The 26,113-nt window shown below is 33.8% G+C and overlaps 2 protein-coding genes across 3 annotated transcripts in view; one reads left to right on the top strand and one right to left on the bottom strand.

Annotated features, from left to right (window-relative positions):
• Nucleotides 1-19,032, bottom strand: part of LOC145247324 (glutathione reductase, mitochondrial-like) — a 63,154-nt gene extending 44,122 nt beyond the window's left edge. For both annotated transcript variants that reach the window (XM_080108971.1, XM_080108972.1), the window contains exons 1-4: nt 18,896-19,032; nt 9,236-9,524; nt 5,633-5,748; nt 32-101 (exon numbers count right to left, since the gene is read on the bottom strand). In XM_080108971.1, coding sequence (XP_079965097.1) covers nt 32-101; nt 5,633-5,748; nt 9,236-9,388 — 339 coding nt within the window. In that variant the 5' untranslated portion in view covers nt 9,389-9,524; nt 18,896-19,032. The remainder of the gene's footprint in view (nt 1-31; nt 102-5,632; nt 5,749-9,235; nt 9,525-18,895) is intronic.
• Nucleotides 19,033-24,749: 5,717 nt separating this feature from the next.
• LOC145247161 (uncharacterized) lies at nt 24,750-25,373 on the top strand. Its single transcript, XM_080108801.1, has one exon. The coding sequence runs from the start codon at nt 24,750-24,752 to the stop codon at nt 25,371-25,373; it is 624 nt and encodes a 207-aa protein (XP_079964927.1).
• Nucleotides 25,374-26,113: the final 740 nt, after the last annotated feature.

Here is a 26,113-nt window from a genome sequence, read left to right as displayed (position 1 = left end):
TAATAGGTACATTAAAATATTTAACACTCACATTTTCCAGATTCTTTGCATAAATCTTGTTCAATCTTTTGATGTAATCATCTCTGGCTTTCTTCAGTTTGCTACCAAAAATAAATAAATAAATAAATAAATTAAACAAAAACGAAACTATATATATATATATATATATATATATATATATATTGATGTCTCCGTTCAGTCTCAAAAGACAAAGGATACCCCCTGTAGGGGCGGCTATGCATGTGATTGTGAGGCAAGTGTTGTGCAATCTCTAACTACACCTTTCCTGAATTGGCACAGTTTGATTCCAGTGGCAAGGAGAAGTCCATGATGACTGGAAACAATGCTGAGATAAGCGGAGAGCACATATAGCACCTGAAAGTCTCAAATGATCACGAATTTAGTACTGACCAGATTCAACATTGCTTAATGTCGGTGATCAAACAAGAACCGGTGTGTCAATGTGATTGTGCTGTATAGAATTTAATATATGCAGTTATATATAATGTGTGTATGCAAGTAATTATATATATATATAAAATGTGTGTATATTTACAATTATATATATATGTAATATGTGTGTATTATATACATAATGATGTGAAAATTAACATAATTATATGATTGTTTCTGCATTACAAAACAGATACTGTATAGAGTTGGACATTTTGACATGTGGAAAAAAATTAATTGTAAGATGAATAACATCTTAGAAGTAATAAAATAAAGCTGTTTTGCCATCTATTTATGTATGTTACAGTTAACATACATTCATAAATAAAAGTATTGGTATAAATAAAAGAATTGGTATCAATAAAAGTATTGGTATCAATAAAAGTATTGGTATGAATAAAAGGTGAAATATCATTGAACAAGCATATTTTCCCCATAAACATTTTCTATAAAGAATTACAATTAAGCATACAAAGATAATCCAAAACAGCAAACTTAAAATATATAATAAATATTAAAAACTTAATATTAATAAAGTAATCCTAACCAGATGTAAAAGCTCAATAAAACCAAATAAGAAATAGAGCTTTTGATTGCAGCTTACAATCAGCCTCGGCAGCAGTATGTTTTTAACATTTCTTCATTCTCCCAGCAATTTATCTTTCTTTTTATAATAATATCTCGGACTAACGTTTTCTCCTTGTACCCATTCGTGAATTATTTCACAGAATTCTGTCTTTTGGAAAGTCTGCGATAATCCACTTCTTTTGTGTTTCTTTTTTGAAAAATAAATGTGGTTTTAATTTTATTAATTCTTTGTTTCTTATATATATATATATATATATATATATATATGAGCAAAAAGTTAATAAAACATGTTAAAAAACACTTTGAAAAAGAGTTAAAATCATATTTAAATATATATATATATTTATATATTTAAATATATTTTTTTATATTTATGTCTTGGCAGCAGTGATAAAAGCATATCTTATTTTTCTTTTATTAATATTATTGAAATTTTTCCCCTTTTCCCTTGTACATATTTGTGAATTATTCCATGGATTTTGGCCTTTGGATTATTTTGGACCATCTTCCAATTACGGGATTTCCTTGGATTTTACTTATGCAAATGGAAATTTAATTAACTTTCTTGAAGTTATATTTTTGGATTTTACCGTCATTGGATTATTTATCTTTCACCAGACTATCCATTCACGTGTAATCACCTTTTTCTTCACCATATTCCCTCTGCTTCACTTTTTTGTTATCAAGTAAGATCTTAGACTTACTTGTTTCATCAAATACTTTTGTATGCAAAATTCGATCCTGCATTTTGCTAATTCCTACCCTCTGATGAGAAGGAAAGTATTTCTTCGAAACTCTGTGGATTAAGGACTATCCACTTATCAAGTATTTCCTTTTCAGTTGAAATATGTTTTAACTCTTTTTCAAAGTGTTTTTTTTTAACATGTTTTATTAACTATTTGCTTCTATTATAAGCTCTATCTCCTATTTGATTTTATCGAGCTTTTACATCTGGCTGAGATAACTTCATAAATATTAATTCTTTAATATTTACAATATACTTTAGTTTTACCATCTTGAATCATTTTGGTAAATTTAATTGTAATTTTTATTTTTTATATATATATATATATATATATATATATATATATATATATATATATTAGCAGGCCACCCGGCATTGCCTGGTCATAAAATACGCTTAAATATGATATTTTGATTAATGCAAATTTCGTATTCATTATTATATTATATTATATTGGACCTAATATATTGTAATAATTTTAAAAGTTTACAAAAAGAATTATCCATGTGCCACCATGAAGAATCGAAACCAAAACGTTTAGCTTACGGTTTACTTTTTTGACTGTACTATGAAAACATGTTTGCTGCAAGGCTAAAAATTAAAACATAAACCAATAGCTTTTACGTTAGGCATGCGTATCTGGTCAGTACTAAATTGGTGATCATTTGAGACTTTCAGATGCTATATGTGCTCTCGTTCGACCTTCACCTGGCAAATTTCATTTTTTTTAATTTTCACACTTTTGCACTTTTCCCTTGCTAAAATCCAAGTATAAAGTTTTGCATGGGTTAGAATACCCTATATATGAATTTTCATGTCTGTAGACCAAAAACTGATGGAGGAGTTTGGTAGGCAAAGTTTTTTAAACAAATATATATATACGCATACATAAATTTGTATAGAAAGAGGTTTGTATTTACTATAACCTTTTTACGCAAGTATTTCACAAGTATAAATCATGTAGAATATCCGCATGAATATAATTGTATGTAATAGGTAACTAAAGATGAATTAATAGGGAACTAATTAAAATGAATGTTTAAAAGAATATGCAAATTAGCTAGATCTTTTGCCGATAAGTGCAATTCCGCGACCCATATATAACAAAGTTGTGTTTTCTCTTTAAATAAATAGAAAAAAGTGTTTTCAATATGAATATCAATACACAAAAAAATTATAGGAGTGTGTGTATATATATGTATATATATATGAACAAATGATTAATAAAATATGTTAAAAGACATCTTGAAAAAGAGTTAAAAACATATTTAATTTTAAAAAAGGAAGCACAAGATAAGTGGATAGTCCTTAATCCGCGGAGTTTCGAAGAAATACTCTCCTTCTCATCAGAGGGCAGGAATTAGCAAAATGCAGGATCGGATTTTGCACATAAAAGTATTTAATGAAACTACAAGTAAGTCAAAGATCTTACTTGGTTAAAAAAAGGGTGAGGTAAGGGGAACAGGAGGAAAAAGATTTCACAAGATTTCAAAAGATTTTAAAATTAAATATGTTTTTAACTCTTTTTCAAGATGTCTTTTAACATATTTCATTAATCATTTGTTCATATTATAAGCTCTATTTCCTTTTCGGTTTTATTGAGCTTTTTATATCTGGCTGAGTTTATTTTACTTGTAAATATTAACTCTTTAATATTTATAATATATTTTAAGTTTACCATTTTGATTACCTTAGTAATCTTATTGTAACTTTTATTATATATATATATATATATATATATATATATATATAAATTCAGGCAAGGAAATGTTTACCCCATAATAGCAAGTGTAAACTTAAATCTAATATAAATATGAATATTTATATAGTAATCCCAACAACAAAAAAAAAAAAAACTCAATATAAACACAATAGGAAGTAGAGCTTGTCATAAGGAAAACAGCCTTGTAAATTTTAATTTGCAGTCTTGATTTGTGTTAGTTACCTTGTGCCTTTTTCAAAGTTAGACCTAAATAGCAATCCCTCCTCTAACATATGAACTGGAAAAAGGCTAGTTTCTTAACCAGGATCCCTTGGCCTTTGGAATAGCTTTCCAAAAGAGGTAATAAATGCAGCAATTCAGCGTGAATTTGGACAATTGCTGAGCTACTTGTATTCTCTTCTGTGTAAATTTCTACCACCCTTTCCCTACATGGTAAATGAAGCATGCTTATTTTATTTTTTGCCAAATTAATTGAATTGGATCAATACTTGATTCAAGCTAGCCTATTTTTTGTTACTTCCTTCCACTATCTTATTAATATGAATATATTTAATTTCCGTTTAGTTTTTTTGTGAAAATGTTTACTCTGGCTAAGAAAACATTTAGAGTGGATATTTTAAAGGTGTGACTAGACTCATGAAAAAGTATTTCAAAAGCTACTAGGTGAACAAAGTGCAAGAGAGATTTAAACAATTGCACTTAAAGGGAAAGTTATAATTTTGAAAAGATCTCTCAGTTGGAATGTTCGAGATTGCGGGTAAATGTCTAGCATCTAGTAGAATGCCCCATGCCTAGCTTGACTAAAATAAGAAATTTGAAAAAAATAAAATAAAATAAATAAAGTATACTGCACAAGTCCTTAATAAGATAAAAAATATGTGCACTAAATACAATGGCAAAAACTTACACTTTCTTTATGGCATCTTTTAAAAACCATCATTAGCCTATACGTGGAATATTGTTGCCAAACCACTAGTCTCTTTTTCTTGGCTAGTGTCAAAAAAAAAAAAAAAAGAAAAAAAAGAGCCTCAAACATCCAAAGGTCTTACAGTGTTTACCAAGCTCCAACTCCATCGCTGCAATGTTGCATTCAACTGTTTGCTTTACGGGCACTTCCACAGAATGCGCTCTGATGGACTTGGTACACTTGTATCCAACCCCCAATGAAGAATCAACTCCGACCCACCTGTTCACTGTAGCGACCCCAGAAGACATAAGATATCTAGGGATGTGATGGGATATGTACGTACATATGCATTGCGATACTCATCCCAGACTGGTTGAACTGGCTTCCTCAAAAGGAAGACGTTTCATGGGCATATACAAATTCACAAGCAATCCTCAGTTGTATGTAGTGATAAGGTGGGATTTAAGGGGCCATTTGTTTTCGAAATTCCCTCCCTGTCTCTGTTTCCCTAAATGTACCAACATGTAGAAATTTTAATATTATATGGATAAACATCTTGCTACTCAACTCCCTACTTAGGTTGTTCTATATAGTAGTAAGTAGCTCATTATATTTCAGTGGTAAATATGCGTAACACTAGCAATACACATGAAAAATTGAAATTGTTTAAAATATCTCAATAATGGCATGCATAGAAATAGCTTAATGAACTAAGATTATTTTTTTTTTTTTTTTAAATCTCATTAAAAATAAGGAAGCTATGACTTTTTGTGCCAAGCATGTTTGGATATCTTTCCCTCTTTAAGACCATATGTATTCTGTAATATTTTTTAGACTAGTGTTTTTTTTTGTTTTAATAAAAATGTTATATCTTTGTTAAAATACAAGATTAAGCAATGAAATTTGTCATATAAATGTATTTCTGATTAAGAAAGTACATGGTGGAAAAAAAAAATCCTTTCTGCAGAACAAGTAATGAGGAGAAATTTTTTTCTTGACTGTATGTTCATAAAGGTGTTTCCACCAGCTTCCATGTTGGTCATGAGATTTAGAGATTCCTGTTATTACTAAGGGGCACAACTCTAGCCCATAATAACTTCTCTCAAAGAGACATTATTCTGATGGTTCCTACATAATAAATCTTGTCGTGTTTTCAACAATAGAAATGATCACATTAAAGAAGTAATTGCACTTAGTGTATCCCAAAATTACTTACGCAAAATTGAATTCTTTCTTTTCAACATTAAAACCATAATCTTTGTGGTCTCGGATATATTCAGCATGAGCAGCAGCATTGAACATTACTTTCTTGGGAACACAGCCGACATTTACCTGAAATGGAATCGGAAAATTTATATAAAACTAAAAGGGCTATGCAGTATTGTCCGGAGTTAATGGCTAAGTTGGTTGGATGGTTGTTTTTGTTTTACGGCATATCAACCCTTTTCGAGTTATTTAATGCCAAATCCAAAGATTTTGAAGAAAAAATTTTTAATAGAATATATTTGTTGTTTTCAAGTCGGTTTCTATTTAACCCATAGTTGGAACCCTAACAGGTACTACCACTCCGGGTCAGAGTGGACCTGGGAGCAATGGTAATTAAAGAATGGCTCCACACTCCCCAAAGCCCGCAAGCTGGGGCCTCACCACTGGATATAGTTTAAGGTCATATCCAGGACCCCCATTGAGGGACTTTTACCCTCTGTCAGGGGGAAGTCGGTGTATTCTAATGCCCCACCGACAGGGCCAGTTAATGGCTAAGAAAATGGAAGAGCTAAAAATAAATGTAATCTTTCAATCTAAACAGTTACATTATTTCTTGAACAGATACAATACTACTAAACCTTATATTTAGAATCCTCATTCATATTTTGATCAAAATTCAGTTAGATGAATTTGATTCAAGAAAATGTCTAAAATTTAAGAGGTCTTAAAAAGATATTGAAGATCAGGGAATTTTGCTTGATTCGTGACTGCATGCATGCAGTGGCCCTACTGTTTTAACAGTGTTGGCAACCATGGCTCTACAATTTGGCGAGCCATGGTAATCTTGGGAAGACAAGTAAAATTTCTACAACTTGGTGTGGTACATACAGTGCCTAGCCTTTCCAAATGGTCACCCATCTGGTACTGGCCAGGCTCATCGTTGCTTAACTTTGGTGATCAGACGGGAACTAGATATATCTAAGGCTTTTGACAGGGTATGGCATGAGGGTCTCCTCAGTAAAATCAGATCATACGGTATCACTGGTAGAATACTTAACATAATTAAATCCTTCTTAGATAAGAGAAAAATCCAGGTAGTCCTCGACGGTCGCACATCTAAACAATATGATATAAATGCGGGAGTGCCCCAGGGTTCTATCCTTGGACCTCTATTGTTCCTGATATTCATAAATGACCTCCCCGACAACATTGCCTCTGAGATGGGTATATATGCTGATGACACTACACTCTATGGCAGACACGACAGGAAGACGAATGAACACATTTCTAAAGAAATGGCAGAAACACTAGAGGAAGACCTCCAATCTGTAGTGGAATGGGGACAAAAGTGGTTGGTCGCGTTCAATGCTGCCAAGACTAAACTAGTTTCATTCAATAATTACAAGAAACCCTCTCTACCACCCATAGCAATGGCCAACGACTCTTTATCTGAGAGTCCATCTTTCAAACTCCTTGGCCTAACGTTCAAAGGAAACATGAGTTGGAACAATTACATTGAAGGCATTGCCAGGGCCGCTGCAAGAAAGGTAGGCTCTCTCTACCGTGCTAGAAAACTACTAACACCCGAAAGTATCCTGTACCTCTATAAGGCCACCATTCGCCCATGTATGGAGTATTGCTGCCACATCTGGGCTGGTGCATCGGCTACTAGTCTCTCGCTCCTTGACAAGGTTCAAAAGAGAGTCGCAAACCTGATAGGCCCTGAACTGGCATCTAAGCTTCAGCCTCTGTCCCATCGACGAAATGTTGCATCCCTCTGCCTTTTCTACAAGTATTTTAGTGGTGAGTGCTCTGACGAACTGCAATCACTTGTGCCCCCACGACGCGAGCACCCTCGACAAACCCGACAGGCTACTAGATCCCACCCCCACACTGTAGAGGTCCCTAGATGTAAAAGATCTTTTTACTCCAATAGTTTCTTCCCCAGAACCGCAAGACTCTGGAATTCCATTCCAGGTCCCTGCTTCCCCAACAGTACTGACATGCAGAAGTTCAAGTGTAACGTGAACCGACACCTTGCTGCCCAAATCCCTACATAGTACCCCAGTAGTTGTTGCCCCTGAGAGTAGCCCCCTACACCAAAGTGGCAATTTGCCTTGTTTGGGGTGAAAATGTAATAAAAAAACAAAAAAAAAACAAAAAAAAACTGGTGTGTCAATGTGATTGTGCCATGCAAGTGGTGATTAATGGAACATAAAAATACCAACAAAGCTTTCCTTGTACTCAAGATAATATTCTCAACACGTGACAACCAAAACATAAGATCAGTTCGGTATATAACTTTAAAACATTGACTAAATAGCAAAGAACATTGTTTCTTTAACAGATAAAAATAAAACTGAAAATTTTAAGTAAAAAAAACAAACTATTCCTGAATTTTTTATAATTTATATTATCCATATCATTTAGGCTACTGTTCTCATCTTGAGTGTTATACTTACAACATTTCAGCCGATGTAACCTTTGATCTTCTTCCACAAGCACCCAAGTCGTAACAGATAAAGTACTAAATAAAATTAAGTACCAACTGACATTCTTCTGAAGGTTGATGGTTCAATCCTCAGTGTGGGTAGTACTTAGAAAACAATTGCGAATTACTTAAGACTTCTACCTAGTCATGGCTGATGGAATGAGAACATGCTACCTCCGTGGATTAAATAAACGGTTCTGTTTGAAATTCTGGGCCAATTCCTGAGCTTGATAGAAAACTTCCTAGGATTAACAAAATGCACCTAAAGATCGGAGGTCACATCGGCTGAAATGTTGTGATAATAACGCTCAAGAGGAGAACAGTAGACCAAAGAATTCAAATAATAAAAAAGAAAGACTGTTTCTATAAAATGATCTTTTTTTCCAAACACAACTGCGCTAACATTTTCAACTGCTAAACCTCATATCATAAATGTTATTTTTTTAAACTTTTCTTTCAAGACAAAATCTGTAAATGTGATTATATTTGAAATTAACAAGTATGGCGTAGTTTGCTTGAAGCATTGTTAAAGAATAAAAGGTATTTTTGAAGGCTTAAAATGCAGGAATGTACAATCGTTATGAACAGATAAATAAATAAATTCAATAACATTTTTTTTTATATTATTTTTTTTATTTACCTACCTGCATTTTTTTTTTTCAACTGTGGATGGTATTTATTCCAAAGGTCCTTTCGAGTAATAACCCATCATCAGTGGAGAAACAAATCCTCTTTCTAGGCTTTCTGTCATGGTATTTATTTGCTTCCCCACAAGGTAGTTTACAATTTACGGCCTAGAGAGAGGATTTGTTTCTCCACTGATGATGGGTTATTACTCGAAAGGACTTTGGGATAAGCACCATCCACAGTTGGAAAAAAAAAAAAAAAAAAAAAATTCAGTTAGATAAATAAATAAAAAAAAAAAAAAAAAAAAAAAATTATTGAATTATTTATTATTTATTTATCTGTTCATAACGACTGCATGTTCCTGCATTGTAAGCCTTCAAAAATACCTTTTATTTGAAATTATTTTTTCCTAGGAAACTTCCTGTCAAGTTAATACACAATACAATAATAAGAAGAACGCCTGTTTTTTTTGCTATAGTGAATAAAGAAACTTACACAAGTACCACCCCACGCTCCTTGTTCGATGATTGCCACTTTCACTCCAAATTCCGCCGCCCTTCGAGCGCTTGCTAATCCGCCGGATCCTCCACCAATTACAAGATAATCGTAAGTGGCCGTTGTCATCGCATTTAAAATACGAGACATCATTTACACTTTGGTTTCTTGATGATCGTCGATTTTATTTATTTTTGCCTTCTTTGTCCACTTGTCCTGTTAGTTCACATGAAACCGAGATGAAGTCCACTTGTCCTGTTAGTTCACATGAAACCGAGATGAAGTCTAACTGTAAAAAAAAAATAAAATAAAATAAATAAATAAAATTTAATTGGTTTGATTTCAAAAGTGGCCAAACAACTCCCATGACTACTTTGGTATTTTTTGCAATAACAATTTTGTGTTTTTTGTAGATTTTTTTTCATCTAGCAGGAAAATGACATTTTCAACTTCTAGTGAACATGTTTTTTATTTAAGACTAGTAGGAGTACCTGGCGTTGCCTGGGTGTGTCAAGTAAAAAGACAAAATAAGTAGTAGAATCAAAACAGTAGGCAGTTTGGGTGGAGAGAAGTGTTAAAAAAAAGAGTGGTAGTTGGAAGGCAGGCTCGAACCTGTAATGTGAAGGAGGAGAAGAAGGTGAAAAAAAAAGTGACGTTTTTGCCGATGCGTTCATGGCAAAACCTGAAGTCGCGAACGTTGAAATTAAACATAGTCAATCGAAAGGAGATGATGACTTGCAAAAATTTTGGTGGAAAAACCGACGCATCCTTGTAGAAAGCTGACGAGTTGAAGGAATTAATGTTTTTGGCCCATTTTTCAATATTTGTCATCTGCAACATCGAGCTTCAAAATGATACTGATTTCTTGAGGATCTGCTGCATGTGTTGAAAGTTTTTGGCAGATGTACAAACACACACACATTTTGCCTTTTATATATATAGATTTGAGATTATTCTGCTGCCATTTTTTTCTTAGAATTACAAAGAGACTGTCAAATATAGACTAACATTATTTTTAGCAGTTTCTCGTATGGCTATTCTCTATCTTTACAAATAAACTATCAGACCATGTATGGATTATTGTTGTCATATTTGGGCTCGTGAATTTCTGTCCTATTTAAGGGTTCTTGATAGAAACATATCTGTAATTTGATTGGCTCTATCCTTCCTTTGCTGCAACTTCTCTTTCACAGATGCTATATTGCTAGTCTCAGTCTTTTCTATAAATATTATTATGGCATGTGTTCTCCGGAATTGTCTGATCTAGTCCTTGCTTCCTTGTTCCAGCTCGTTTGACTTGTTAGTCTAGTGGTCTCCATGAATTCACTGTTTTAATACTTCATTACAAATACAACTTCTTATTCCAGTAACTTATTTCCAAGCAGGAATGGGGCCCTATCTTCCTGTTGACTATTTTCCTCCTACTTATAGGCATCTTCTGTCTTTGCCATAATCATATTTAAACTTGTTAGCAGTTTACATCAAGTGACTTCATGCCTTGTCTGGAGCGATTTCCATAAAAAGTCATCTATTTGGTCAGTGATTAGTAAGGCTAGGACAACAGCATATTTTTTTCATTGTTTTGACTCTCGAATGTGTATCCGTTGATATTTTATATGCTTTTATATAGAGTTGATTAATTGTGTCTGATATATACTCGAGAGTCAAAACAATGAGAAGAATATGCTGTTGTCATAGCCCTAGTGATTAGTTCAGGCAACTAGTAATAACTTCCATCTCCTGAAAGAGGAGGTAACGCCTGGGAGGATAATCTCCTTGGATAGCACCACACCTGATTCAGATGAAAAAAGGTTCCCATTTACTTACCTATCTACAAGGACAGAATTAGACACAAGATTGGTTTTTAATGTGGAGAAAATCTTGCTTCCCAAAAAGAATAGTGCAGTACAATAAAAATACGATTAAAAAATAGTGCAGTACAATAAAAATACGATTAAAAAATAGTGCAGTACAATAAAAATACGATTAAAAAATAGTGCAGTACAATAAAAATATGATTAAAAAATAGTGCCGTACAATAAAAATATGATTAAAAAATAGTACCGTACAATAAAATGCTATTAAAAATAATGCGGTACAATAAAAATACGATTAAAAAATAGTGCGGTACAATAAAAATACTATTAAAAAATAGTGCCATACAATAAAAATACTATTAAAAAATAGTGCCATACAATAAAAATACTATTAAAAAATAGTGCCATACAATAAAAATACTATTAAAAAATAGTGCTGTACAATATAGATACTATTAAAAAATAGTGCCGTACAATAAAAATACTATTAAAAAACAGTGCTGTACAATATAAATACTATTAAAAAATAGTGCCGTACAATATAAATACTATTAAAAAATAGTGCCGTACAATATAAATACTATTAAAAAATAGTGCCGTACAATAAGTGTATAAGCACTGAAAATCCTATCTAAAACAAAATAGCACAGTTCTTTATTATTTTGCACATAAACAAGAGTTGGAACAATTACACTGAGAGCATTGCCAGGACTGCTGTGATGGTAAGCTCTCTCTACCATGCTAGAAAGCTACTAATGCCCGAAAGTATCCTGTACATCTATAAGGTCACCATTCGCCCATGCATAGAGTATTGCTGTCATATTTGGGTTGGTGCATCTCCTACTAGTCTCTCTCTCCTTGACAGGGTTCAAAAGAGAGTCGCCAATCTGATAGGCCCTGAACTGTCATCTAAACTTCAGCCTCTGTCCCATCGACGAAATGTTGCATCCCTCTGCCTTTTCTACAAGTACTTTAACGGTGAATGCTCTGACGAACTGCAAGCACTTGTACCCCCCCTCGATGTAAATACCCCCGACAAACCCGACAAGCAGATAAATCCCACCCCTACACAGTAGAGATTCCTAGATGTAATAGAGCCTTCTATTCTAATAGTTTCTTCCCCAGAACTGCTAGACTTTGGAATTACCTTCTGGGTCCCTGCTTCCAACTCTACTGACATGCAGAAGTTAAAGTGTAACGTGAACAGACATCTTGCTGCCCAACTCCCATACATAGTACCCCTGTAGCTTATGTCTCTGATAGTAGCCCCCTACATCAAAGTGGCACTGTGCCTTGTTTGGGGTGAAAATGGAAGTTAAAAAAATTTTTTTAATTTTTTAATAAATATGCATTGGATGATTCAGTATTATTTTTACTTTCTTTCCTCCTCAGCAGTTAAATTGACAACTTTATAAGTTTTCCGGTATGCTGAAAACTAATATTGCATTCAAATTTAGGGCAGACAAGTAGTTTTCTTGATATTAATACCTTTATTATCCAATGTAATCCATTATGTCCTTACTGGCGGCCATGTTTTTTTCCAACTGAAAAGTATTAATGCACATGCATGTTACAAAACACTCACCTCCTCCCAATGTTAAGAATAGCGAACGCCATTGACATTTATTAAGTAATACATTGGAATAAAATGTCTTAATATCCAGAAGACTATTTGTCTGCCCAAAATATTAATGTGAAATTCGTTTTCAGCATACTTGAAAACCTTCACAAGTTGTCATTTTAAAGGTGAGTGTTAAGGCGGAAAAAGTAAAAATTTAATGACGATTTTTTGGGTGCTTGTTCAGATTGGCACTTATGACTGCATTTAAAATTAAAGAAAATACAGAAAAGTCTGTATGATGTACTACTAGTCACGGAACGAAGATGAAATATTCCAAAAATTACGTAATTTGATTAAGTACTTTTTTTAATATTCAAGAAAATCAAATTTTACTCAGTATTTATGGGTCCTGGATATGACCTAAAACTATATCCGATGGTGAGGCCCCAGCTTGCGGGCCTTGGGGAGTGTGGAGCCACCCTTTAATTGCCATTGCTCCCAGGTCCACTTTGACCCGGAGTGGTAGTACCTGTTAGGGTCCCAACTATGGTTAAATAGAATCCGACTTAAAAAAAAAAATATACTCCATTAAAAAATCGTTCCTCAAAATCACTAGATTTGGCATTAAATAAACTGAAAAGGGTTGATATGCCGTAAAACAAAAACAACCAACCATCAGTATTTATGAGTGGGGAGGGGGAAGAGGTAGCGATGGTAAAATCATAATTCAAACGTGATCTGACATGTTTAAGCTTCAATAATGAACTTTTCTTCGAGACCTTGATACAAAACCTGCATGATTTAGAACTCTACTGATTGTATCCTTGCTCACATTAATCCCAGCTTCTCTAAGGTCGGTTTGAATTTCACCACGCGTAAGAAAAGTCTTTTTTTGTACCTTTCTGCTTACCCACCTTGATTTTTTTTTCGTTTAATTTCCTTAGCCAACCACATCTTGGAAGATTTGCAACAGCTTCACCAGGGTTTTTAAACTTTCTAATAATGTTTCCAAATGTACTAAGTGGTAGATTAAGTTCCCTTGATATTATTCGATACCCTTTTCCGTCTTTGTGCTTATCAATGATTTTTTGACGAATGTCTATTGACAACTCTTTAGTTTTAGGCATTTTTATAAATGAACTGGTTGACTTTGAAGGAGTGAGCCCAAACTAGAAGAATTTTATAAAATTATTTTAATATAAAACACTCTGATTGGTCAGTGATAACTCGTTTGCCTTATTGCAACACGCTAAGCAAAAGTCATTTAAATTTATTTCAGAAAAAGAATTTGTTTTAAAGTGTATCCAATAATTTTGCATTTTTAATTCATATTTTTCCTTAAATATAAACTTTCTAAACTTTGATTTTGTAATTACTACTCCAAATATAATTTAGAATAGTAATAGGAATATACAGACCAAATTTTAGGTAAAATCTTGAACCCTATGAAGAAAAATGTAATGTATCCAATACTTTTGCGTGGCACTGTATATATATATATATATATATATATATATATATATATATATATATATAAGGTAAGGTTACCACATATACCTCTTAGTCTTTATATATATATATATATATATATATATAGCTGAACGTCTGTGTGTGTCACAAATAGGCTCCTATATGGTTGACTATTATAGAAAACTGATTACATATAATGATAGATGTATAGAGACACAGGAATGGGTATGTTTGATCTGGCATAATGATGATTCATTAAAATTGTGGGGTCTGCGTACATGCCTGGTCCACAAAGTATGGGAATAAAAAATGTGAAAATTTTAAAAAAAAAACGTTTACAAGTGTTTTTGATATAGATGTACATAATAATACTTTGATAAGTATGTTTGAACTTAAATAGGGATGGTATAATAAAATTGTGAGGTCTCCGTTCGCACCTGGCCTCCATAGAATGGAAATAGACACAAACTTAAATAAAGACTTTTCATATCTATCTGCGTAAGTATACTTTGATAATTATGTTTCAGTTTGAAGAAATATGGTATAATAAAATTATGGGGGGTTCGTTCGCGCCTGCCCTCCATAGAATGGAAACATGTCACAAAGTTTAACAAGGTTTTTTTATATAAATCCACAGAATATTGTGATAAGTGTTTCAGTGTGAACAGGTATGGTATAATAAATTATGGGGTTTATCTATTTTATTTTTACTTTCAACATATTTTGCTTTGGTTTTGATACCCCCAAATTCGAAGCTATCTCTTTACAACCTTTCCTTTTCAAAACATATCATACTTTCATAAATCAAAGTCCATTTTCTGTAGGCTGTTTTTGAACCCAGTCAACGATGGGTACTTTTCCTAATGTACATAATATGTGCCTGACGTGTTAGAGGTGGATGTGTGTGTGTGTAGGTGGGTATGTATATATGTATGCTCCTACATATATTTCTATGTATATGTGTGTGTGTATGTGTGTGTGCCTACGTGCGTGTGCATGTGTTCATGTACATGTATGTATATGTATGCATGTGTGATTGTGTGTGAGTGTGTGCTATACATGGGGAAAGAAAATCTTTAAAAAAAAAAACCCTAAAAAAACCATAAAAACCTTCACCAAATGGACCAAAAGCGCCCTCTTTGAATCTAACTTTGACCGGACACTTTGAACACTTACGGTTGGAGACAGAATGTCTGAGACCACACATCACTCTGAAAAACACATTTAGTATCAGCGCAGGTAAAAATAACTTTTCAAACTCCCATTTTAAAGAAAAACTTATTACGAAAACATCTGAAGAGAGCACACCCTAAGCTCAAAACGCGTTATAAAAATATTTTAAAATAAAAATATGATGAAAACCTTATAAAAAAAAAAAAAAACCCCAAAAAAACCACAATTGTTGATGGCTACACTCTTTTAAATATACATCTTTTTCTCTCGTTGGAACTACACAACCATCACTTTAAATATATATATATATATATATATATATATATATATATATATATATATATATACTAGCATGTGTGCCCGGCGTTGCCCGGGTATTTGGATGTGTATGCTGAGCAAAAAAAAACGGTCAATTTTTTTTAACTTTGACCCCTATTATGACCCCTTAAAATTTATTATTTTGGGCTTAACTCGAGTTATTAAGTTAGATCCATGTCCAAGGAACCTATATCTAAAATTTCAAGTGTTTAGACCCAAAATTGTCGGAGGAGTTTGGTAGAGTTCTCAAAGGTGAAATCGTTTAACTTTGACCCTTTAACAGTGACATTTCTGGCCGAAAACCGATCACATCGATTTTCCCAAATTTCAGTACCCTTTATATCAAATTTCGAATCTGTAGACTGAAAATTAAAAGAGTTATGTCGAAGGAAAATATACACAGACACACAGACACGTTCACTTTTATAGATATATAGATATACTAGTATGGGTGCCCGGCGTTGCCCGGGTATTTGGAGGTGTATGTTGAGCAAAAAAAAAAAAAAAGCAAAAAAAAAGCGGTCAATTTTTTAAACTTTGACCCCTATTATGACCCCTTAAAATTTATTCTTTTGGGCTCAACTCAAGCTATTAAGTTAGATCCATGTCCAACGAACCTATATCTAAAATTTCAAGTGTGTAGACCCAAAATTGTCGGAGTAGTTTGGTAGAGTTCACAAAAGGTCAAATCGTTGAACTTTGAGCTCTTAATCGCCAAATTTCTGGCCAAAAACCGATCACATCGATTTTCCCAAATCTTAGTACCCTGTATATCAAATTTCGAGTCTGTAGGCTAAAACACGTTTATGTTATTTTAAACCCCATTCTTCCCATGTTAAATAATAATTTCAAAATAATAGCGTTAATATTTCAGTGCGCAGGTTATGCACGCATGTGCAACCGGATGTCGTAAACCGGAAAGTGGGTTACATACATTGTTACAAGGTCATTTGAGTTTTATAATTATATGGATATAGTGAAAATGTGTGTGTGTGTCTGTGTACATTTCCCTATCAAATAACTCTGTCAATTTTCGGTTTAGAGACTCAAGATTTGACATAAGGAGTATTGAGATTTGGGAAAATCCTTTTAATTGGTTTTTGGCCAGAAATCTGGCTGTCAGAGGGTCAAAGTTCAACGAGTTGACCATTGAAAACTCTACCAAACTCCTCCGCCAATTTTGGGTCTAAACACTTGTAATTTAAAATGTAGGTTACTTGGACATGGATCAAACTTTTTAATTTGATTTGAGCCCCCCCCCCAAAAAAAAATAAATGTCAAGGGGTCAAAATTGGAGTCAAAGTTAAAAAAAAATTGACCTCTGCGATCTCCACCAAATTACTTAGCCAATTTCTGGTCTAAACATTTGAAATTTATACATAACGGGTATTCAGACACGCGGCAAGCATTTCAATCAATTTTGGGGCGAAAATTTGGCTGCCAAAAGGTCAAAGTTGAAAGAGTTGACTTTTGCAGATTCTACCAAACTCCTCCACCATATTTGGGTCTAAAGACTTGAAATTTTAGATGTAGGTAACTCGGACATGGGTAAAACTTTGTATTTTGATTTGAGACCAAAATAATAAATGTTACGGGGGTCAAAATTGGGGTCAAAGTTAAAAAAAATTGACCCCAGCAGCGGTCTCTACGAAATTACTCAGACAAATTTTGGTCTAAGCATTTAAAATCTTACATAAAAGTGTATTCACACGTAGGGCAAGTTATGAACAGTACATAGGGCCCGAGCAAATATATATATAAGTTATATATAGTAAGTACATATAGTAAGTTATGAAAATATATATAGCAATTAAGCTATAAAGAATATTCCGCGTTTCATTCTTTTGAGAATTCGTCAGGTGTAGCTTAATCGCCATATATATTTTCATAACTTACTACCTAACTCTACCCATCTATTGAGCACTGTTGAAGTAAATGCTGAAAATTTACGCATAAAATTATATCTTCGTATATCAATATATGTGATTAAATGAAGTAGTCTCAGAGAGAGAGAGAGAGACTGCTAGCTCGAAGTGAAATATGGGTTAAAAAAAAAAAAGAAAAAAAAAAGAACTTTGGGAGTGGCCGACCTCATGAGTTGTTTATTTCTCTACCTGGCCCACAAGGATTTTCTAGCTTAACGGCAAAAAACACCCGAGAGCAAAATGAATGAACAGCAAGGAGAAACTTTAACAAGAAAATAGGCATATTTTTAAGCCTTACAGCCAGAAAAGAAAAATATACCATCTTAGATATTTTTAAGAGGGGAAAATTTTATAACAATTATTTCCTCGGCCCTAAAATCAACATTCATTTATCGTGTGTGTGCGTACCTAGTTTAAAATTCTTTCTTTTATCTGGGACTTAAATAATATGGGTTAGTTGTGAGGGTTATTTCAAGAGATTTTTTTTCTCTCCAATTTTGTTTTGTTTATATAATATTTAAGTCAACCGTACTTTTACAGATTTTGAATCGGAATATTTTCTCATAACCCTAAGTTTTATATTTAGTTCGGTTCAAATTCTGTAGAAGCACCAAGCCATCAAACCAAAATACTAAGTTCTCTTTGAAAAATCGATATTAAATTAAATCTTCGTGAATATTTGTTGCTTCAACTTAAATTCTTAAAACTACAAATCGAAGTACGAGTACGTATGCGGAATACGGATCGTGCTAATTTTTTTATTTAAAAAAAAAAATCTTTTTAGGATTTTCAAGTTAAATTCATCTTTTGTTCATTACACTGATAGATGAAAGTACAAAGTAGTTAAAAAATGTCAAGAATGGGTTTATTATTTTAGTATGGTCGATAAACTGCATAAGTATCCAAATTATAGAATAATTGTCGGATACTTTTTAACGTCTTTAGCAATTTGGAAGTTTTACTCATTGTTCTGAGGGAGGCAAATATTTTACTAAAGTAATTAAAAAAACAATTTTTCTTTCAATTACTCGAATGCTGTAAGAAAAATTACAATATCATCGCATTTTACTTTTTTTGTTCTTAATGTCATAAAACTTTGTCACATTAAATAAAGTAGTTGAAACAAAAAATTTTTTTCTTACAATTCTTACAACAATGAGTTAAGCTTCCGAATTGCCACATTTTATAAAAAATCTGTTAACTACGAATAAAAATATAAATTGTTTTTTTTAAACGAGAATTTAGGATGTTGGAAACGTAAACAGCCTAAACCAAACCGTTTTCTTCAGGAAGAAAAGGCCGCTCCCTAAAAATGTGTACATATTCACAAAAACAATAATAAATAAGAAACAACAGTTAAAGAATCCATGTCGTTATTATGGGAAAATATTCTTACTTATTTCTTCGCCGTCCTGTCGTTCTCAGGAGACAGTTTTTAAGTATCTTCTGGCATAGGCGTATAAACTAGAGTTTGTTTTGTTGATACGAAATGTAAATGCGCTTACAAATTCAAATAAGTTGATAAGAGTTACTTCCCTTGGAAATTTCTCAACCTAGAAGAACTTAAGGTGCATAATAGTTAACAAAACCTCTCCTTTCGTGGCGCTTATTCAAATTGGCACTTATGGCGGCAACTAAAAATAAAGAAAATACAGAAAAATCTGTACGATGCAGATGCACGTACTCGTTAAAGAACGAAAATGTCGTATTCCAAAAGTCATGTAAATCGATCAAATGGTTTTATTTAAAACTAAGGAAATTAAAATTTGCGATTTTACTGCTAAACTGCAATACTGCATTGAACATAAGGCTTATTTTTCACCTCGACACGTCGATTTGAGTTATCCCCCTTTTTTATTTCAGCGGATTTAATCGTGGCCGACGAAAACACTGGCTTAGTCATAAAATTTGATTCTATTGAATAATAATAATAATAATAATAATAATAATAATAATAATAATAATAATAATAATAAAAACAGTTGATCAAATTACGTGATTTTGGGAATATTTCATCTTCGTTCAGTGACTGGTACGTACATCATACATCCTTGACCTTGCGAAAATAAACCAAGATCCTGTGAAAATTAAATTAAATTAAATTTAAAAAATATCACTTAAAAATAAAAGTTGTTTAAAAGTTTTTTTTAAATTATTTGTAATTTAAAATTATGTATATATATATATATATATATATATATATATATATATATATATATATATATATATATATATATAAAATGTTGTTTAACAGTTGTTTAAAGCCTAGATGACAGTTCAGGACCTATCAGGTTGGTGACTCTCTTTTGAACCCTGTCCAGGAGCGAGAGACAAGCAGCAGATACACCAGCCCAGATGTGACACCAGTACTCCATACATGGGCGAATGGTGGCCTTATAGAGGTACAGGATACTTTCAGGCGTAAGTAGTTTTCTAGCACGGTAGAGGGAGCCAACTTTCCTTGCAGCAGCCTTGGCAATGCTCTCAATGTATCTATTCCAGTTCATATTCCCTGTAAACGTTAGGCCGAGGAGTTTAAAAGAAGTACTTTCAGGCAATGTGTTCTTGGCCATTGCTATTGGTGGTAGAGAAGGTTTCTTGTAGTTATTGAAGGAAACAAGCTTAGTCTTAGCAGCATTGAATGTGACCATCCATTTTTGTCCCCATTCCACTACAGATTGGAGGTCATCCTCTTGTGTTTCTGCCATTTCCTTGGATATGTGTTCATTTGTTTTCCCCTCATATCTGTTATAGAGAGTGGTGTCATCGGCAAATATACCCATCTCTGAAACAATTTTATCAGGGAGGTCATACCAGCGTTATTCATCTCCTGCACACATTCTTACACTCTAACAAGAGTCAGGCAAATAGAAACGAATTGCTCTTCACAACTATACACGTATTAACAAGAACAAGGTAAACCAACACACATACACAATGCCATGTTGCCAAATACTCACTCTGTGAATATATTGATTTGTGACTATTATTTACTTAACTTTCTTTACCTAAACACGTGTTTGTACCATGAATTTCACATGAAAACAATAGTATCTACATAATCCTCGAATTTTTAAGATGATTATCTCCAAAAATTACGAAAATCGATACTGTAGAAAGTTATTTATTAAAGGAAATAAAAAATAGAATTTGATGAAAACGATTATAAGACACACGAGAGTTCAAAAGAGAAGTAATTTTCCGTTTTGATTTAAACAAGATAGAGGCAATTTTTCACCTACTAACACGATTAAAAAAATTTTTTTTTAATAATTCAGTAATATTTAAGTAATTCCGACTGCATAATTTGGAAGCTACCATTGTAAGTTATTAGAATTGACAAAAAATAATCAGTTGAAACCATTGTTTTCTTTTATCTAAAAATTCCATTTAGCGACTACAAAATCTCATCCCAATTCTGTAGAAGCGCCGATTTCTATGCTAAAACATAACTTTGTAGGAGTGAACCTAAGTGACCTCAGGCCACATACTACTACCATGAAGAAAAGACATTGTTTCTTTAATCCTCTCTTTCTCTAAAAGAACTCAACTAACCAAGATACCCAAACATCTATTCTCTTTTCTCTTCTGCTGTTGCTGCTCGCTCACCCACACTCTCTCTCTCTCTCTCTCTCGCTCTTTGACCGATGATTGACCTAAAAGGATGAGTCAGTCTCCAGACTTCTACGTTGTCACACGTGTCCTGCGAAGAGCAGACACAGAATTCTAAAAGTATGTAAAAACTAAGAAAAGAAAATATTTCTCTCAAGCTAATATTTGTATCCGCTTTGTCAGTTATAACAACCAATAAACAAATATTACAATGGTGACCCGACAAAAAGGACATTACAACCTCAAGAAACAAACTAATTTTACCCAGGACTGAAAGAAAAGAAACACTTTTTGGAGTTGTCAGGAAAATTACAAGCAACAGTTATTTCACATCACAAACATTTTCAAAGAGAACCTTCGATGTAAGTAAAACAAACTATATTTTTTTTCCACCTTTCTTCGGTTAAAAGAAAAATACTAGAATATATTTTTACATACACACACAAAAAAAAAAAAAAATTAAAATGGAAGAAGCCTCCTTAAAACAAATTACAATAAAACCGTCGGAATTCATGGAAACAGCAGTGAATGGCTGGTTTTCCATTCTGGAAGCGCAATTCCATCTGCGGAACATTACAAATTTGACAACAAAATTTTATACGGTCATATCAGCTCTGCCTGGAGAGGTGGTAACAAAAATACCGCTTCATATTTTAAACGAAAAGGACTATGAGGAACTGAAATGCTCCTTAATTGAAGCGAATGAAAGAACGAAGCCTGAGTTGCTAGACAAGTTAATGTCTACAAACACAATAACAGGCCGTCCATCAGCATATTTACAGGAGATGCTCTCTATAGCAAAAAGGATAGGCGTCGGCGAAGAAATTGTTCTTCATAAATTTCTTCAGGCCTTACCTGAAACAATTTCCCCCGTCATTGCCTCTCAAAAAGAACTAAATTCACGTCAACTTGGAAAATTAGCGGACGAATTAATGCCCTTATTAAATAACATGAACGGAACAGCAACAGCATTCACCACTCAGCAGCAGCACACAGAAAGGAATAAAAACGTCCGTATACCGATAGGAATAAAACCCTATTTCCCAGAACAAAAAACTAAAATATGCAGAGCGCACCTCTACTTTGCTGAGCAGGCAAGAACCTGCAAACCATGGTGTAAATGGCCAAAGAAACAGAACATCAAAATGTTATCAAGCTCGCGTCCACCTACACCATCACCAACAGCCTCAGAAAACTAGTAGCGTGAACCATGTCAGTCCCCTTGAGTTCGCTGCTACTACAAATCAAAGCAAGATTAGGGACAACAATTTTACAATTTATAGTAGACACTGGTGCAAGCCTCTCAATAATACCGACGTCCGCGTTAAAAGGCGTGACATTATACCCAACACCAGTATCACTCACCACTGTCAACAGAGATTGCAATACCAAGCTTAAGAAGGACCTTTTCATGGACATTCGTGGTCGCTGATATCACCAATCCCCTCCTCGGAATTGACTTTCTAAATAACTTTTGCCTCACTATCGACTGCAAAAACAGGACAATTTATGACCCAACAACAACCACTAAAAAGAAGTTGTTATTAAACACTACTGCTCCTGTAAATGTGGTCATAAACGAAGCAAATATACACACATTTATTAAAACCAGCTTGGATAAATACCCAGAAATTATCTCTCCTCACACCAACAAAAACAATAACTACTGTGGTATTTATCACAGAATCAACACAGGTAGTCACTCACCACTTTTTGCTAAATCCAGTCAACTGTCTGCTGAAAAGCTGACTGCTACAAAAGAAGAATTTAAGAGACTAATAAATGAAGGAGTAATCACCCCTTCAGACAGCGAATGGTCAAGCCAACTACATCTAGTACCTAAACAGAGTGGAGGATATCGCTGCTGTGGAGACTACCCCGCATTAAACAGTATCACTAAAAGTGATAGATACCCCATCCCTAATATTAATTCCTTTACTACTAAACTCACTGATAAACAACGATTTTCAAAAATTGATTTAATTTCAGCCTATCATCAAATTAAAATGCACCCAGATGATATTCCAAAAACTGCAGTTATTTCGCCAATGGGACTATATCAATATGAATTTATGCCGTTTGGATTAAAGAATTTTTTGGCTACTTTTCAGAGATATATGGACAGAATCTTTCAAGATATCGACTGTGTCTTCATATATATCGATGATATACTCATTTTCAGCAATGACGAACAATCCCATAAAAAGATATCAACAGAGTTTTCCAAATCCTTCAAGAAAACAATCTCAAAATATCACTGTCCAAATCGATTTTCAATGTAACTGCCCTTGACTTCTTAGGCTTTAAAATTAACTCAAAGGGAATTACACCAACTGCAAATAAAGTAAAAGAAATAGAATCCTTTCCGTGCCCTAAAAATGCTAAAAGCCTACACAGATTTCTTGGTATGGTAGGATTTTACAGAAAATTAATACTAGGATTTGCAAAGTTTGTTTTTCCTTTATCTGAGAGAATTCGACTAACACCGAAACGATTAATCACCTTGAATACATTAGAAAAAGAATCCTTCTCTACCTTGACTAAAATATTGGGTAAGTTAACGGAATTACCCCATCCTCAACCAAACTGCACACAGTATCGACTTGTCACGGACAGCAGCAAATATGCAGTAGAGGCTGCCTTACATCAATTCGTGAATGGAAGCCCTATACCAATAGGATTTTTCTCGAAGAAACTGACAGCAACACAGACAAGATATTCTACTTTCGACCGTGAACTTTTAGCAGCTTATTCGGCTGTATTACATTTTCGCCACTTCATTGAAAGTTGCGAAGTACTACTTCTAACAGACCACAAGCCAATATGAGGAGCATTTCACAGTTTAAAACCAGCAAAATCGGATAGGCAACAAAGGCAACTAGCCATAATCACAGAATTAATCGCAGATATTGCCCATGTGAAGGGTGATCAAAATGTAGCAGATTGTCTATCACGCCCAACGCTTGCTCTACAGATCGACATGTACGACCTCCCAGCACTTGCAGACGCCCAAACAGCAGATACTGAAATACAGTCCTTCCCAGAATTAAAAATATACACAATATCAGGAAAAGATCAATTCGTGCTATGTGATATATCAACGTCATACCCCAGACCTTTTGTACCATTCGCACTACGGAAATCCATCTTCGATAGTTTGCATTCAGTGTCCCACCCAGGTATAAAATCGTCTATAAAAATGATTAAGGCTAGGTTTTACTGGCCTAACATGGATAAAACCATCAAAGAATTATGTGCATCATGCACAGCTTGTCAACAGGCGAAAATATATAGACACACAAAATCGCCAGTACAAACGTTGGAAATACCATCGTCAAGATTTCACACTGTACACATCGACATAATTGGACCTCTACCACCAGCAAAATGTTCAAACAATCCTTACATCAATCCATGTCGATATATTTTAACATGCATAGATCGAACCAGTCGATGGATAGAAATGCAACCCATAGCAGATATTATAGCACAAACTATTGCACAAGCTTTTGTAAATACGTAGATTACTCGCTTCATGTCATAACAGACAGAGGCACACAATTTGAAATTGAATTATTCATGATATTATCAAAAATTATCGGATTCTATAGGCTAAGAACAACATTGTATCACCCACAATGCAACGGACTTATAGAAAGAGCTCACAGAACTATCAAAGCAGAGCTATAATGGTCCGAAAAGAATCTTGGATTTCAGCCCTACCAATTGTTCTTTTGGGAATTCAAAGTATGTCCAACTGCTCTAATTTTTCCCCTTTCTATGCAGTCACAGGTGCAAAAATGTTATTGCGACACCTAATGATAGATTCGGAAAATCCAGAAACACTCACACAAAATTTTACTAAAGAACTACATAAAACCATGGCAAAATTTGACTTGACTGAATTTTCAAACAGAGAAAAATCAACACAAAAATCTTACATAGCAAATCAACTGCAAACCTGTAAAAAAGTTTGGATAAAGATTGACCGCGTTCGAAAACCGCTAGAAGCCCCCTATTCAGGTCCTTACACTGTACTCGAACGAACACCTAAATATTTCCTTATAGAAACCAACCCAAACACGCGTACACAAGTTTCAATAGGTCGTTTAAAACTTTACATTGAAAACAAGCAAAAATGTACACAAAATACAACTACCAACAAAAATAAAGAGCCAGATATTTTTCCGCCTGAAAAAGTACAAGAACATAAAATAAAAACAACAAACTCTGGCAGGAGAGTCAAATGGAAAAAAAGATAATGAATAGTTTTATCATTAAAAAAAAACAAAAAAAAACACTCCGTTATCTGGTAGGAGAGTATTGTAGGAGTGAACCTAAGTGACCTCAGGCCACATACTACTACCATGAAGAAAAGATATTGTTTCTTTAATCCTCTCTTTCGCTAAAAGAACTCAACTAACCAAGATACCCAAAAATCTATTCTCTTTTTTCTTCTGCTGTTACTGCTCGCTCACTCACTCTCTCTCTCTCTCTCTCTCTCTCTCTCACACACACACACACACACACACACACACACACACACACACACTCCCCCTCTCTCTCTCTCTCTTTGACCGATGATTGACCTAAAAGGATGAGTCAGTCTCCAGGTTTCTACGTTGTCACATGTGTCCTGCGAAGAGCAGACACAGAATTCTAAAAGTATGTAAAAACTAAGAAAATAAAATATTCCTCTTAAGCTAATATTTGTATCCACTTTTTCAGTTATAACAATCAATAAGCAAATATTACAACTTTTATGCCGAAATTATATTAATTGTTACTGTGGTTCTTGGCAATTTTCACGCTTACCGAAGTCACACCTTAAAACGCATGCCACCCATGCGCCCATGCGGTGCCAATCAATCAATTTATTCTTGCAGATCTGTTTTAAGCCGAGAGTGATTGTAAAATATACTCCCCCCCGCCTTTACCGATACCGATCGAAACAGTAATTGTGGGCGAGTTGAACCGGCTTACTTTGAAGGAGGAAGTTTTA

The sequence above is a fragment of the Euprymna scolopes genome, chromosome 25 (genome assembly GCF_053919585.1).
Source record: "Euprymna scolopes isolate OS-2025 chromosome 25, ASM5391958v1, whole genome shotgun sequence".
Classification (NCBI taxonomy): domain Eukaryota; kingdom Metazoa; phylum Mollusca; class Cephalopoda; order Sepiida; family Sepiolidae; genus Euprymna; species Euprymna scolopes.
The sequence above is the reverse complement of the archived record's forward strand: the minus strand, read 5'-3'. Positions and strand labels throughout refer to the sequence as shown.

What these genes read in the sequence shown, in the direction of transcription:
- LOC145247161 (XM_080108801.1), top strand. Translation starts at nt 24,750, where the DNA reads ATGCAACGGACTTATAGAAAGAGCTCACAGAACTATCAAAGCAGAGCT.